We start from the raw sequence: 16,801 nt of genomic DNA, 5'->3' as shown, positions 1-16,801 counted from the left end.
ACATTTTTTTCCTCAACTCAAACAAGCTCAATATACGCTGCTCATGAAATGCAATGGGCTTTGATATCATGGGTATTTATTTACTTTATTCTATTATTATTAAAAATGTGAAAACAAAAAAAGTTTGCTTTATTAATAAATCTTTTGAAAATAAGATTTTCTAACTAATTAACATTCTAGTCCACAACTTTTTACACATTATCAATAAAATGTTTTTTATATATTTCATAATAGATCAATTTTCTTACGCTTTGTTTAAGAAACTCAACCTTCTAATAATTTCAAATTGGTATTATTTATATACTAGTGTGTACAGGCACGAAGTGCCTGCCGGAAAATATTATATGATACTACGTATTCAATTTTTATATATTTTATTTTTAGAATTGCAGTCTTCCATATATGATACTTGTTTCCTTGATCATGGTGAAGTTTTGAAGTAAACCTTTTGCTTTCTTGCAGGCAGAAAACACTTGGCCAGCATACAGGCTGCAACAACTGTGAATTACTCCATGGCCAGCTTTGTGGAGATTGCTTGTATATGAGGTAACATTGTTTCACCTGAGTTTCAGACTGATAATTGTACTGTACTATTTTCATATTGAACTTTAAGAATGCTGTTCTATCAAGGTTAATAATGCTAGTCAATTTGTAATATTGTTTTATAGATATGGAGAAAATGTGATGGAAGCCAACGGTAATCCTAAATGGACTTGCCCTGTTTGCCGGGAAATTTGTAACTGCAGTCGTTGTCGTCGGGCAAATGGTTGGATGCCTACTGGCAATATATACAGAAAGGTAAGTCATTGTAAATTTAACATTGCCTTTTGTTGCTTTTCTTTTGCTCTATCTTCTACAAGTACCTAGAGCTGTACCTAGGTTTTCATAAATCAGTATATATGGTTGCTTTATTTAATGAAAAAGGTGCTTTGTTTCCTCTTCTTAATAAGTGTGTGATGTTGTTTTCTCTGTAAAACATAATACTGTACTGTTTTTTTTATTGTTCATTATGAGAACCTTGAAGATGATGATGAGTTGATTAAATAAGTAGTACATATTATATTTTTATCAGAGAACAAAACAAGCTTTGACAAAATATTACCTAAGTTTCTATTTTCATATTTTGTGTTGAGAGGGGCAATATATATATGTCTAATACTGGAGCTGATATCTGTTTGTTTTGTTTGTATTATAAGGTGTTGAAGATGGGTTTCAAATCAGTGGCTCATTATCTGATTCAAACCTACCGCTCTGAGAAAAGCATGGAAGGCTCAGATGCTGAAAATACTGTTGCTGTAAAAGAATCAGAGACCTCTGCAGATACCACAGTGAATAGACGTCGTAGGAGGAGGGGCCTGAGAAGTTAAAAGGTGATGAAATGGATGGAAAAGACATAGCTTAAGATTGGTTATATATATGACTACATGAAGATGATAGCATCATGTTTTGATAATGAAGAGTGATGTTAAATTTCTCATTTTGTTTGAGACTGATTCAAGCCATAACCATTTTGTGTGACGAGTTTGTGGCCTTCAGCAATGCGTTTTGAAAAGATTCTGGTAAAACATATGAACTATAATACTCATGTTATAGTTGATATGGAGTATATTAGAGATTGTATGTAAACTACAGAAGAAAAAAATCTCAGGCTGTTGATTCTATGTTTAGAAATATTCTCATTTTAGTTATGGAATGTGATCTCTTAAGTTACAAAACTTGAGCATCAACATCCAAATTCGTTTTTGATTTCCTTACTGGCATCTCTAAACTCAGCATCAGAGTACAGAGTACTTCTTCAAAAGAGTATTCATGAACAAACAAGAATGTTGTATACCTAAAGGTTTGTAGTATATGACTTATGAATAACGGAAGTGCCATCAATGAGTATGACTCAGTGTTTGTTACAGAAACATTTCCAGGCGAATCTGAAGTCACGATAGCCCTATCCAACAAATAACCCTATCCAACAAATATGCAACAATCGTAAACAAACAAACACTTAATTACGATTAATTATAAAGGATAGATGATATAACTATGATATATATAATATAAATGAATATATTTTTTTCTCCTTATAAATTATTTTGTCTACTCTTTTCATGACCTAATTTGAAACGTAGACCAAATTGTTTTTAGTATAAAATGATTAATTAGGTCTACGTTTATACTAAAAATCAAATTGCTATTCATGTAGCAACAGAACTGTACAAATCCTTTTGCTTCACTTGGACCAGCACATACTTGTTATGTTCATTAAATTTAACTGTCAGTCTCTGAATATTTTCTATAAATACAAGTCAAACACTTTTTACACTGTTTTCGTCACTATTCCTGCAGAAAAAGGACAGGAAGATAAGATCACAAGATGAGGAAAAACCTTGCTTAAAAATGGGTAAAATTCTAGAGCAAACCTACAGAGAAGACAGTCATTTATCAAGAAGAAAGCATATGAAAATACATTGTAATGTAAATTTGACATCGACTTGTTTTAAGGTCTGCTTATTTAGGCTTTGGAAATAAGTGATTCTTCAAACATTTTTGGCAAAAGAGATTTATGTAAAATCAGAAGCTATTTTGAGTTTGACCACAAGTCTGAAAAGCAATTTGAAGCAAAAGGATTTGTACAGTTCTGTTGCTACAAAGCCTAGTAGCACCTGAAAAACGCATGAGACCAGGTAATGGGTATTGCCTTGCTCTTCTCTCCTATTCATTACTTGTTTCTAACATCTGGAACTTATTAGCAGTTTACCAATTTCACAGACAGCTTGAAAGACGTGATGATTTTGACGATGATGCTGCTGATGTTAAAGGGGGTGGTAGATGGGTTAATGGTTCCAGTAAAGTATCACAGTTTCTTAATGCGAATTTGAAGAAGCCAAAGGTACTGAATTTGAGATTTTTGTACAAGTGATTCTAATTATTTTCCAATTCATAGTAACCTGCACGTTGCAAGGTGTAAAACTTCATCTTGAAGTTATACTTGTTACTGGTAGAAAAGAACTAAGATATATCACTGCAATATGAGCAGGGGAAAATTGGTGCTGAAGGTCCTGCTGAGTACATCTGTTTGTTATACTTGTAATAGATCCTGAAACAAGCCTCAGTACACCTCTGTTATACTGAGATATTTTTAGAATATTCACATCCTGATTGTTCTACATTACTGTTATACTAATTGATTAAAGAGAAACTATTATAAGAGGATATTTACCACTGATCTTTGACCTGGTCTATTTCCCAAGCTAGTTTAGCTTGTTTATTTTTAACATTGTGCATCATCTACACTCCAATTCTGATAATACTTTCCTTTTTAAGACTTAAGAAATGGTAGATATCACCTAGCTTATGAAACATCTTATTGGTCTATTTTGGGTAAGTTGGTTTCTGGTGATGATGATTTACCTAAAAGAGATGATATTGGAGAAAGACGGAGAAAACATGAGCAGCTTCAGGTGTTGGCTGGGGTTGGAGTCAAGACTGAGGATGATGATGATGATCATGAAATGAACGATATAGGATCCAATGAGGTTTCTGATGAAGCAGATGATGTTGAAAATGATGACTCAGAAAATGAATTTTACAAACAAGTGGAACAGCAGCGAGCTGAAAAACTTGCTGCAAAAGCTGCGAGTTATTCAAGGTGAAGTTTTGGCTTTTTCAACTTGTTCAAGAGCTCTATAAATCATGGCCTTCAATTTAATTGTTCATCTCATACAAATATGCTGCAGATGTTGAAGAACAAGGGTCTGACTCGAAGTCGCAATAAGGATAAAAAGAATCCAAGAAAGAATTACAAGGTACTTTAACTAAAATCACTTTTTCTTCGGGGTTAAAAAAGTCCTAAAATTTGGATGTTTCACTGGTGTCATCACTCATCATATATTTTTTTCTCTTGCTATCTCAATTTGCAGCTGAAGCACCAAAAAGCTGTTAAGAATCGGAAGGGGCAGGTTATGGTGGAGAGTTATCTGGAATTAATGCTAATGTCAGTCGAAGCATCAGATTCAAGGGCTGATACTATCAAGTCGAATCATCTGAATATATATGGAAGTCATTCTTTTCTCTTGTAACGGTAGAAATGTAAGGGAAATACACATTTGGCATAATGTTTTTTTGCAAAATTGAGTTCTGATATGAAATAATGTCACATTTTTTTCCTCAACTCAAACAAGCTCAATATACGCTGCTCATGAAATGCAATGGGCTTTGATATCATGGGTATTTATTTACTTTATTCTATTATTATTAAAAATGTGAAAACAAAAAAAGTTTGCTTTATTAATAAATCTTTTGAAAATAAGATTTTCTAACTAATTAACATTCTAGTCCACAACTTTTTACACATTATCAATAAAATGTTTTTTATATATTTCATAATAGATCAATTTTCTTACGCTTTGTTTAAGAAACTCAACCTTCTAATAATTTCAAATTGGTATTATTTATATACTAGTGTGTACAGGCACGAAGTGCCTGCCGGAAAATATTATATGATACTACGTATTCAATTTTTATATATTTTATTTTTAGAATTGGAATGTATTTGTTATAATTTTTATGTATTTATGATAATGTTCAATTTGATGTGAAAGATATAATTAATTAATGTGTTGGTGATGTTTATATGATCTTTTTGTAAAAATTAAATAATGTGAAAGACAAAATAGGAAATAGAAATTACACCATGGTGAAAGTTACACCAATGTTTTACCTTTATATGTAGTATAGATATAAGCACTTCAAACTTCGACTATATTTTGATAAATACTTATTTTTCATGTATTTTCTTTTTTACATGGCACAAAAATATAAACATTTTCCTTCTTTATCTTCCACAATGGGAGTGTAACCCTCTCCATTTATAGGTGATCTGATCCCCTTTTCAAAATGAGGCAGAACCCTCTTTTCAACGATAAGGATTCAAACATCTAATATCACAATTCACCTCGTAAGATATTTTGTATAATTTTAACTTCTTCAATTAACTGCTAACTTTACCTCACAAATCTACCAGTAATACTTATTCTGACTGCTCAATCAAAGAACGCTTTCAACTTGACAAGCCGCTATTTTTTGCAGACACGTTTTTTAGTGTAAAAGGACAAGGAAAATTTCATTTTCCACGGAAGCCTTTCAAGAACACGCGTGGAAATGGCAGGATCCTCTAGGAGGACACAACCTGAAAGTTACCAACATACACTACTACTATACAAAAACTACACATATAGATAAATTACAAAAGAACAAGAATGTTACAATACTACACAGACAATTAAAATCCTGATCTTCAGGTCACCAGAAATGTTAGTTTTCCAGAACCACAGCAGGTTGCGAAGAGGCCTTATCAGTCTCATCATCGGGAGTGGGCGACTTTACATATGAACGAGCAACATCTAACATTACCTCAACTTCTTTCTTGTACTACATTGGAAAAGCACAATTCTTTTAGTAATTAAATGCTGTTAATGCTGTTAATGTGATAACTTTGCTAATCATTCAAAGATGTACGAACCTCATTTACTGCCCCAGACTTTATTTTGGATTGCATCACACACCATTTCTTAAAATGCGCACCTGCAGAAACAATTCACCAATTTGGTTACCTTAGTCTGGAACATACAGATGTTCAAAGTGGATGAAGAAATCGACCCCAAATTGGTTTATCCTTTCAAATGTCCCTAACAACCTCTTTTGATACCCACATGCCCTGGAATTCTAGTTTGCTTCCAATTCAAAAGTTTAAAATGGTAATAGTATAGAATAAGAACATCAAAGAACAATAAAATGGGACAATATTCAACCAAAACATACCAACTTTGATGTCTAGGGTACATGAACTTTCAGTGTTTGTTTCCAAAGTCCATCTACAGTGTACCTGTTTGACAAAAAATTGTAGAATTTATTATCTATAAAATAAAGAGAATAGTATGTTGTGGGAAAAAGTAGAGCACATTATTCTTTTTATTCTACTTCATTCCTTTATGACTTAGAACAGTAAGAACTGGCATATTTTACTAATTGATGATTATGAATTTTCTTGAGAGCGCATATTCCTATGCTAACGTAAGACTAATGAATACACAAAAAACATACAGAAATGGAATGACACAAAGCAGATCTCATATGAACAAAAAATATATTAAAAGGAAAGAAGATAGCAAAAACTGCTGAGCATAAAGAGAAGATGTTCGAAGTACTCCATAGTCCATACCTCAAAATAGGACCCAAATGGAACATCGTGTGCCTGCTGCACAGTCTCGAACACCTTAAAAAGTTACAGCATCCATTAGATATTTTGTAATCAAAGAAAAGAAAAGGAATACATACGAGTTACACTGACGAAGGTTAACAAAGAGCACAGAAGCTACCAACATAATAAAATCAGTATTTATCACTATTCTTCTTGGATATATCATTATAAGTAAATAAAAGCAACAGTCTAACCAGTTTTTTCTTGTTAGGTGATAGAACAAAATGCTGCCATTCTGTCATAGCTGTGTCCGGAGGGCACATAGGGCTGTTACAAAGGGACCTGAAGGTTATCTCTCGGACTTGACCATCATATTCTTCTGCTGTATGCCACTGTCCCATCTGGAAACAGAACAAACACAGAGCAAATAACATAAAAAATGTGCTACCTCATTACCAAATTCTATTTTCATAGAGAAAACATATTCTACTGCCTTGCCTTCAATAGCAGAGGACCTCAGCAGTTAATCATTCTCAGACAAACCTAAGCTAGGTTGCATGGAAATCAAAAACAGTCACCAAACATATATAGCAAAACATAAGCCCTTTATTTATTTCACATTTGATTCCCATTCTAAGCATTTGACAAATTGACAACTTTTAACAAGAATCACTAGAAATTTGGGAAAACTTACCACAAGATTGGTATCCTTTCGCACCGCACGATACTTGTTTGTAAAATTTGAATCATCGTTTAATAAAAAGTTAAAAAACTGCTCAGCTGTGCACGGAAAATCATCCTGAAAAATGATTACTAGTTATATTCTAATAATCCGCATTATAGTTAAACTCGTGAAGATAGAAGAAAAATGATGCATACATTGTATATGCCAACTAAAGCCTCTTCTTTGATAAAATGTTGAAGTTTTCCAGTTTTTGGCATGCTTTCTTCAGGAAGCTTATCCGTTATCTTACCTCCTCGGACAGAACTGCTGTGTGCACGCAGTTCTGACTCTGCATTTTCCTGTACAATGAAAGCAATGAATCAAATGGAACTCTCCAATGGTTAAAAAAATATTAGTTAAAAATTCATGGAAAATCGAAATAAAAAAGAAAGAGAATTAGGTCCAAAAATATAGTTTAGCCTTTTCATAATCTTTATACATCTTCATCCTTTACATTTTTCTTCACTTAATTCTAGAATTGATCAATGACACCATGCAATCAAATGACCTTTTAATGATTAAGAAATGGAGAAAAGAGTTATAAAACAAAGTGAGCAATCACATACAATGTTTCTTCAGTTACAATCTAAGGTAGTCATTTTTCTATTTCGAAAAGAACAACCATATCAGTTATGAAAAGAGATATAGTATTAACTAAAATAGTTTTCAAGTTTACCAATCAAATTTCTACCTATGTGTCATGAACTGATGAACTCATGATTTCATCATAATTCCAGATGCAACAATACACAATTCAAGCTCAGCTTAACATTAGCTTCACCTATCATTATGAAGGGGGCTAGAGTTTTTAAAACAAGTGGCTACAAAATTTCAAAAATGGTGGGACATTAAAATTGGAAAAAAATTGGTCGCATTGGAGCATATGATTTATCAGTTTCATATTATATGCTCACGAAGTATAACATGGTATAAAGGGATATATCTATTATAGAACAAGAAGCGTCTTATCTACAAATTAGGCAGAAATCTCTATAATCAGGGGTGGAGCTTCCCATTGATAGGTGGAAGCCATGGATGTACCTTGTAGGCAACTATACATATACACAATTCAAGTTCATAATGGTTTTAAATTGTATTAAGGCTTTATAGGCAATATTGAGGCTGTTGTCAAGATAAAATAATCCACACAGATGAATAAAAGCTTAGAAACTTTAAGATAAAGACCTGGTGATGAGTTGCTATAATTTTTTTGTGAACGGATAGTTTAATCATTAATTACATATATTATTGGGTAGCTATATGATTTATGATAGAGAATTATGACTAAGTTCGACCCATGTAGTCGACTCCACCTAGTGGGACGAAGGTTTGATTGTTGAATTATATGGTATTTTAATACATTTCAGTGTAGTATTTCTCATCCCTTAGACTCTGATGAGCTTTTATAATGTGTACATTTCAAGTTATTAAAAAAGGGTAAGTTTATATTGAGAATTGTTACAATGATAAAGTTCACTTGCATCAATAATTGTGTGTTAAATAATTCCTAATACAAACTTAATAACTTTTGGAAGTTAAAATGTGTCGTTGAGCACACATAAAAAACCCATAAAATTTTATTATAATGTATGTTAATTGTTTTATTTGTGGTATTATACATAATAATATATATATATATATTGTAAATTATTAAAATAATTTGTCCCCCTTAATTTCTAGGCAAGCTCTGCCACGGTCTATAATATAATTTATAATAAAGATGAAGAAGATCAAAATAAAATAAGCAAGAGGTGTAACCTTTTTCTCAACCTCCAACATTTCATGGAAATTATTTGCTGTACGTTGTAGATTTCTAAATGCATGATTCCTGTTCCAAAATGATGCAAATTTATACCTGACTCTACCTGAAACACAGAATAAAGTTTATCTAATGAAATTATCTGATAAAGTTCCTCATTTGTGATAAAATACAGTTCCAACTTTTCTTAGCTAAATAAAAACACAGGTCAAATTTTTTAGAAGAAAGACTATTGGAATTCCGCCTAATGGAAAAAAGACTTGGTTGTTGTCATAAAGATTACCAGAATTCAAAAATAACATTAGACATTTTGACAAAAAGGAGAGCCAGAAATACATTAAGATGCCAGTCTTTATGGCACAACATGAAAGCCAATGAAAGCCAGTCAATAAGAAAGAAAAACACCCATCTACCAAACACCACTGCGATACATCCACAAAACATCTATAACCACATGAAAAAGGGAACAAAACCCATGCATGTTTAGTTCCACTGAGTTTATTTATGAAAGAATCTGGACAAGCATTGCATTATAGAGTATACTTATAAGTTTCACCAAGAAAATCAATAATGAAATAGTGTCAGAACATAGAACAAATCCACTAACCATCAGGACTTCCCAAAGGAGGGACACCATGTCCACCAGCACCCATGCGAAGAATAATTGTTATAGCAGGATTAATAAGTGCATGTTGACTCCTTCGAATCTTAAGAGAACCAGAAAAATTACATCAGGTGTGTTTAAATGCAACTGAAACATGAAATAGGAAAGAAAGGGCACAGAAAGGGCTATATAGAGATCACACCTCATCTATATCTTCAAATGGAATAACCACCTGTCAAATGTTCCAAACAAAATATGTAATAGTTTATATTTGATATTTCTAATAAAAGAAAAAGACATTTGATAACACCGGTAAAAGAATGCACAAAAGAAGAAGTTCCGAACAAAATTGATCCGGAATCAATTGAATTCTGGATACTTATACCTCTTTATTGATTGCAAGATTAGAAGAAGACAATGAAGAACCCTAATTGATTCCCTGAATCAGTTACATATTATAAGATTGATTCCCTGAATCAATTCCCCTTCCTACACAATACTTCAACCCTAACCCCCTCACTCCTATTTATAGATTCCCCCTATAACCCTACACTGCTCTGGTTCATTCTCTGCTGCCACGAGACTCTGCTGCCACGTGGACTAGTGGTTGCCACGTGGCCTCCTCTGATACACCTTAGTGATGGGTGGTCTCTCCCGCACCCTATCAACACTATAAATATACAAAAATAAAAAACAGATTGACAGTGTGGTTGAGTAGGAAAGGGGTTGCTGACTCTAGTCATATATAATGATAAGTTTCAGTAAGTAACAATGAAAGCATAAACCCTATACATTTCACCTAACTAGAAACTTGATATGAATTGTAAATTACTCCAAAGTCCATTTTTTATCAATCTCTCCAAAACTACGAAAGTCATAAACTAAGCAGCCAACATCTGAGTGATGGATCAACCACCTTGTACAAGAAAGTAGAAACTATGAACTCTAGTGTTCACTCGGCCTTAGAAAAATAGGAGAGGCTGACCTTCATTTGCTTGGAGAACACATTGGAATGGAAACAAATGTGCCATGCCGAGACATACATGCGCCCATGATACAAAAATGACCTCTCAAGTGCACAAGAATAGCTATGATCAACAACCTGAAATAGATGCTTCACTTGTTAGATCTGCAAACACTATCACATCTAAGGGGACTAGACAACATAGAATTACACAAATGCTTTTTGTGTGATATATGAGCTCAGAAAAAACTCCTTAGTGGTATATCTTAATAAATAATTAAAAAGCAAAAAATGTAGTTTTTTGTAGGTAACCTCATCGGGATGAAGATCAAATATTGTTTGAAGAGGCCCTGGCTTTTGGTGAACTACAGTAGGTCCCTGTTTTTCCAAAGGCATCCTTCTTCGAGTGTTGGCTCCGCCGTAACCATTTACTCTATTAATTAAGTCAGATAATAAATATAAGAAATAGGTCAACATATGGTGATAATAACAGCACTAAAGTATCTTGGAGCGAGATAATATAAATATTTTTCTAAGGAGTAATTAGACCATTAAAGGGAAATATAAAATAATAAATGTCAAATATAAAACCCAAAGGCACACCTGGAAGAATTTGCAGATAGTTTTGTAGTTTTTATATGAAGACAGACCTGGCAATCAATTAACAGGTCTATAAAGGTATTTGTGAGAGATAAAACAATACTACCAGCTCATATAAAAGAAGGTCTTACCTGCCCTGATGGGCTATCCAAAGTATGCCATGTTGCACCAGTTTGTCCTTCACTTTCAACTGGAACAGTCACTGAACCAAGAATGGCACTTTTCCAAATTATATCCCAATCATATATTGTGACATTGATCTGCTACGTCATCAGGGAAAGAGGTCAGTTTCACGAAAAAACCTACATACCAGATTTAATCTGTCAACTGAGAAGCATATAAGTATGTAAATATGTTAATACTCCTCCTTTATAAGATATTAATCAGAGTGGATACTTCAAACATATGAACACTATGATTAGTTTCATAAAACTACAAACGGATAGGTACATTTACTTTCAGCATTCTCCTCATCTTTTTTGGTGTGTTTTTTAACGATGAACTACTGCAAACAATTTACTGTGAAAACACAAACTTGAATCCAGATAGTATACAGTGAACACACTTATCAAAACAGTGATCACTCTAGAAAAGATTATTAATTATGTAAAATGAGATTAATCCACACCAAATCTATCTCAATAGATGACTAGAAATAAAATTAGCTGTGCTGTTAATGACATTAAATCAATTTTATATGGAATGACTAACAAGAAAGAGTTACCAACTTCCAAAAATATATATTACTTACACGAACTGTAATAATGTATAGCTAAGAGATAGATAAAGTTAGTTGGCCTCAGAAAGAACATAAGCCCGGGTAAATAAAAAGGAAAATAATAAACAAGTCCTTAGAAGATAAGTTTTACAGTTATAAGAATTATCTTGGTGCTTAATTGTAAGAATAACATGAACATCATCATCTGTCTGCTTAAATAAGAATTGAACCTCACAAACCACTGAAACCATTTTCAGCAGCTGCAAACACTTGGTATAACTACTCTATAAATCAAAACATAGATGATTATCCAGCTACCTGGACAGGAAGTTCATCAACAGAAAAATTGAACTCCTCGCCCCACATGGGATTTCTTGAACCAGGGACCATTGAACTGCATCAGCACAAGAAGATCAAGTTATGAGATCCCAATGAACAGTGTCAATCACCCTTTAAAATATTTAACCCAAAATCTTGCTTCTACGGGTAAGATATACCTTTATGGAAAATATATATTATCAGTACATGGCGCATCTAACAAACTCCTATAGTTCACATTCTTCATTTTATTCTACTCTGAATGTACATGTATTCAATTTAGAGTACAACACCTTTCCGCAGCTTTATATATATATTGTTGGAATGCACACATTAGGACCTATGGGCAATGTGTACCCCAATCTCTGTGACATGTCGCACTTATTCTAAAGAAGCACAATACATTGTTTTAAAAAAATCAAACCTAAATTTACAAAATGCAGTTTGCTGATAAGACTAGCCAGAAATCAAAATTCTTTTTAAAATAAAGGTGAGGGACAAAAGGTTGTTAATGGTATTGGTACAATTGAAAGCTCTAACCTAAAAAGTCAAACAGGTAAGTAGTAAAAGTAGTCAAAAGTAAAATTGGAAGGAAAGTATATGCCATATACCATTTACAACAAAAAGAAAATATCCTAATACACTAAAACCTAGTTGTGCACTATTAATTCAAACAAAAAAAGTGTTTTATTGAAGGCTAAAAATATTACAGGAAAGATACCTTAAGATAGATAGATTTAAATAAAGGTAAAAATAACTATATCATCAAACCTGAATCGCTTTTCGTTGCCACACATGATGATAGCATAAGGGTCTGATGTGCCATTTAAGTTTGCACCACCGAGATTCTTCGCAGCCAATAGTTCTAACTGCAGAGAGAATTTAAAAGAATGATATACAATAAAGCCAAATATCAATAAATTTCAGTACATATATATATACACATCCACGGCTTAATGCTCTATGCCTTCATTTAGGAAGGTGGTTCACAATACACATTGTTAGTACATAAATACCTTGATCAGGTATCCAGAACTGGTTTGAGAATCCCCTTTCAACAGGCCCATCTACAAAAATAAGTGCAGAACTGCATGTCAACAAGTTAAAATTACTCCATGGAGCAACTAACATGAAAATGTTGAGTTACTATCAAGTCAAACAACCTAACTGTATTTTCATTATTAACAAGTTACAGCAGCAAACGGCCTATGATGTGCACGTGTATGTAAGGATATCAGATATGCACACGTGTATGTAAGGATATCAGATATGCACACGTGTATGTAAGGATATCAGATACGTATTTAAAAAAGTTATAAGCCATCTCATAAAACATGACAAACATAAAGCAGACCTCGTAAATTTAGCAAAATAATTGACCCACTTCATGATTGAGGGAAAAGGTTAAGAAACAAAAATTAAGCCATTGCAAAAACAACAGAAGCTAACATTTAGCGTATATCTAAGTATACCATATCAGTATCACATCTGATATACAACATGTATGTGTTTCTTGGCAGAGACACAATTGAATTATAATATGGATACAATACAGGACACAGATATGATATGAATCAGGCACAAAGATACAAAATACACAATTAGTAACAGACACATAAATATTAAATCAAGAGAGAAATAGTGTTCTAAAACTTATATCAATCATCGCAAACATGATAAAAAAAAACTAATATCTATCTACTTATTGTGACATTCCGTCTATAATATTATAAAGATTCAAGATGAAAAGGTAAAGAAATTATGAAGTACATTAATACCGCATTTGAAAGTGTCTAAAACATATGTTAAAGTGTCCTTACTTCATAATTGAATCCTCAAATGATACAGTTCATGAAAATTTATCTAATCAATTGAACACAAAGCACAAGATAATTCGAAAAGTCGGGGGTAAAAAATCAATTAGGCATAGAAGAATATTCAAAGAAGAAGAAAAAAACTGAATATTCAAAAAGATTCCACACGAGAGATTAAGGAAACAACAATACCGCATTGCAATAGAAGATATTTAGAAAATGACGAAAATAACCTTGTCTTTATCGTCGGAGGCATCAGAATTATGATTAAGCGATAGATCGGCGGCGAGATCACCGGTTCTATATGTGAAGAACCAATAAGCAAAGATAACAAACAAAGAAGCGGCGACAGCAACCTTGATCTCCCAGAACGAAGGTACGAGGAAAACGAGGGCTGAGTCAATGGTCACGTTCATCATCTCCATCATGATCTTGCGCAAACGGATCAGAAAACGAAGCGGTTTGAGAAATGGAACAGAGAAGTTAACAACGATATAGAATGTGATGAAGGCATGGGTTGAAATTTGAAGAGGGAAAGAAGAAGAAAGAGAAGTGTCAAAGTTTGAAGAAGAGAGGAATTGTCAAAGAGCGGCATGTAATAACCGCATTCTTTAAGGTACACAGATTAGTTATAGGTCAATAAAAAAAACTGTTCCAGGAAATTTTATGCTAAAAAGTGATCCATTTTTTCACGGAATCTTTGCAATGGGCTCTTTTATAAGGTAAGAAATAAAATATTTCCTATTCTTACATTCAAAATGTTCCATTTGGATAACGAAAATAAAAATGCCCTGTTGGCATATAATTCCTAATTTGATTATGTTTTATATGACTTGTTGGATAAGGCGTATTTTTAGTTCGGATATATGTAACATGTATTTTTTTAATTTAGTCATTATACATGTAATGTTTTTTAAAAATAACTTCTATAAATTATGCAATTGTTAGATAAATGTCTAACATTTGTTTTATATCAATATTTTCTCCTCTCGTGGCATTTATAAAGCCTAACTAGTATCAAGTTAGAAGGTGCACAATAAGATAACTTAATAAATAATTAAATTATTCTAAAAAGTTGGGTAACTAAATCAATTGAAGTTAAACTTTCATTACCAAGGGCAAACCATAATTGTGAAATAAAAACATAATTAATCATATAGGATATTATATGGTCATCTAACACGATTCTAGAAAAGTTTCTGATGAAAATCATATTGATATTGACTAAAGTAGAAATATGTGTGATTTGGTACCCAAGTATAATTTAAATACATATCTAAGTTATTATTTCAAATTATAACTTTATATAAAAGACATCTAAAATAATAATGTATAAATATAATCAACATTTGACTTATATGCTATATGATTTCAGTTGACTATTAATACAAAAGCTATGCTAAAGGTATAAAATTAGCTTTACATTGTGAACACATAATTAGTTTAATCTAGATATCCAACAAAAACAATAAAGAATTCTCTGTGGGACAAAGTTAATGTATAAAATAAGCATGTAAACTGGTGAATTTTTTTTCCCCACGTAGAATTAAAAAAAAGAGTTCATGTTGAGTTAATTTAAGAGATTAACAGCTATAGTATTGCATAAGGGTCAAATTAAAAATATGATCAGCCAGACATAGAGACTAAATTAAAATGTATGGAGCATAGACCAAATTAAAAATGGTTAATTGTGCCTTTAGAAAGTTGACTAACAACATTGATTTATTTGTTAAAGATTGCACCCATGAGGGCTATTGATCTTTTTTGCACGTATATGCACTAAATGAAAATTGTGCGCTACCTATAAATTATTTGTAGGACGCAAATGTGTAGTATAAGGACCAAATGGTGGCTTTGCTGAATGATAATTTGTTACCTTATATAGCCTGCTAATCATTCAATATATGCTATTTATGCATCGTAATTCAGATATAAAAAATAGATTAGAATACAAAATAGTCTACCAAGAAACATAGAGTAGACAATAAATAAAGAGGTTATTGTTTTTAATTATATGCATTACGTCCATAGATTTTGGTGTGAGAGTTAACCTGAATATACTATGAATATTCTCAACTTAAACATGACTATATCTGATGATGAAGAATACTCTTAATTAGACAAAAAAAATTACTATGGAAAATGGTAGTTTTTTTATTTGTTTTATCATATTACTGCCATGAGTTGTATAATTAATTTTCATCAATATAGTTATTTTTATAATAAAAGTATATTTACCTATACAATCATGTAAATTGAATTTCAATACATTTCAATGGCATTCTTTAAGCAAGCTTTTAGAGAACCTTACTTATTAGCAGTGTTGTTAGAACTGGACCAGATTGGATGGTCCGACCGGTCTGACCATTGACCGGACTTGAAAACGGCTCTGGTTTGTCGTCTTAACCGAATGAGAGTTAGATCGTTTTGAACCGGAGAAAATACGGTCCGACCGTGTTAAACCCGGTTAAACCGGATTAACCCGGGAAGTAAACCGGACGGCTCACTTAAAAATATAAAAAAATGGGACAATGTTCTAATATTTTGTTTTACTAGGGTCCAAAAAAAATAAAGAGGTATTATTTCAATATAATTATACATAATTATTAATTATATAAAGTTTTACATTTATATATAATTATATATTTATAAATAAAAATTATTAATTATATACGAAATCATCTGGTCAGACCGGACGGTTTAACCGTTTAAACTGGTTAAACCTAATATGGGACCTCTGTCAGTTTGACGTCCGGCTCGAATTTCATAACTTTGGTTATTAGCGTAGGAAAACAGTTAGCGGGCCAACGCGTTACATGGGCAACCTTATACACAACTTCATTAAACAAGCGCACCAATGACATGGGTTGTTATATAGAAAATATTTATTTTCTTGAACTCATTAGGCCAATTCTTAGTTGGTCAACAAATTTCATTTTCTCTTTCATTCATTAAGTCCAAACTCAGATGATTTATATATGTTTTTGCCAAATATTTATTTTAATTATTGAGCACACAATTATTTATAGTGTACAAATATCTATGAACTATTAGTATAAAAATTTTATACACAAATAATATATTATCTAGCAACGAGTATTGGGTCA

The 16,801-nt window shown here is 32.3% G+C and overlaps 2 protein-coding genes and 1 pseudogene across 4 annotated transcripts; 2 read left to right on the top strand and 1 right to left on the bottom strand.

The window, feature by feature from the left end:
* On the top strand, nucleotides 409–1,515 carry LOC109349418 (cell division cycle-associated 7-like protein). Its single transcript, XM_019590213.1, has 3 exons — nucleotides 409–546; nucleotides 669–798; nucleotides 1,197–1,515. The coding sequence occupies exons 1-3, from the start codon at nucleotides 542–544 to the stop codon at nucleotides 1,365–1,367; spliced, it is 306 nt and encodes a 101-aa protein (XP_019445758.1). The 5' UTR covers nucleotides 409–541; the 3' UTR covers nucleotides 1,368–1,515.
* LOC109350414 lies at nucleotides 2,485–4,018 on the top strand (annotated as a pseudogene).
* On the bottom strand, nucleotides 5,047–14,298 carry LOC109349416 (BAG-associated GRAM protein 1-like). 3 transcript variants are annotated; one of them, XM_019590209.1, is made up of 18 exons: nucleotides 13,928–14,298; nucleotides 12,897–12,947; nucleotides 12,652–12,749; nucleotides 11,881–11,956; nucleotides 10,976–11,107; nucleotides 10,848–10,894; nucleotides 10,557–10,677; nucleotides 10,266–10,382; nucleotides 9,483–9,512; nucleotides 9,284–9,383; nucleotides 8,676–8,782; nucleotides 7,073–7,216; nucleotides 6,888–6,992; nucleotides 6,448–6,594; nucleotides 6,215–6,268; nucleotides 5,815–5,878; nucleotides 5,516–5,577; nucleotides 5,047–5,424 (listed from the first exon to the last, which is right to left on the bottom strand). In XM_019590209.1, exons 1-18 carry the CDS (start codon nucleotides 14,120–14,122, stop codon nucleotides 5,308–5,310), a joined length of 1,767 nt encoding a protein of 588 aa, XP_019445754.1. In that variant the 5' UTR covers nucleotides 14,123–14,298; the 3' UTR covers nucleotides 5,047–5,307. The 3 variants fall into 3 exon arrangements, with proteins under 3 accessions (XP_019445754.1, XP_019445755.1, XP_019445756.1); XM_019590210.1 differs by having other exon boundaries at nucleotides 10,976–11,104; XM_019590211.1 differs by having other exon boundaries at nucleotides 12,897–12,967; nucleotides 13,928–14,041.

The sequence above is a fragment of the Lupinus angustifolius genome, chromosome LG06 (assembly GCF_001865875.1).
Source record: "Lupinus angustifolius cultivar Tanjil chromosome LG06, LupAngTanjil_v1.0, whole genome shotgun sequence".
In the NCBI taxonomy this organism is placed as follows: domain Eukaryota; kingdom Viridiplantae; phylum Streptophyta; class Magnoliopsida; order Fabales; family Fabaceae; genus Lupinus; species Lupinus angustifolius.
This window is presented reverse-complemented; position numbering and strand designations above follow the sequence as displayed.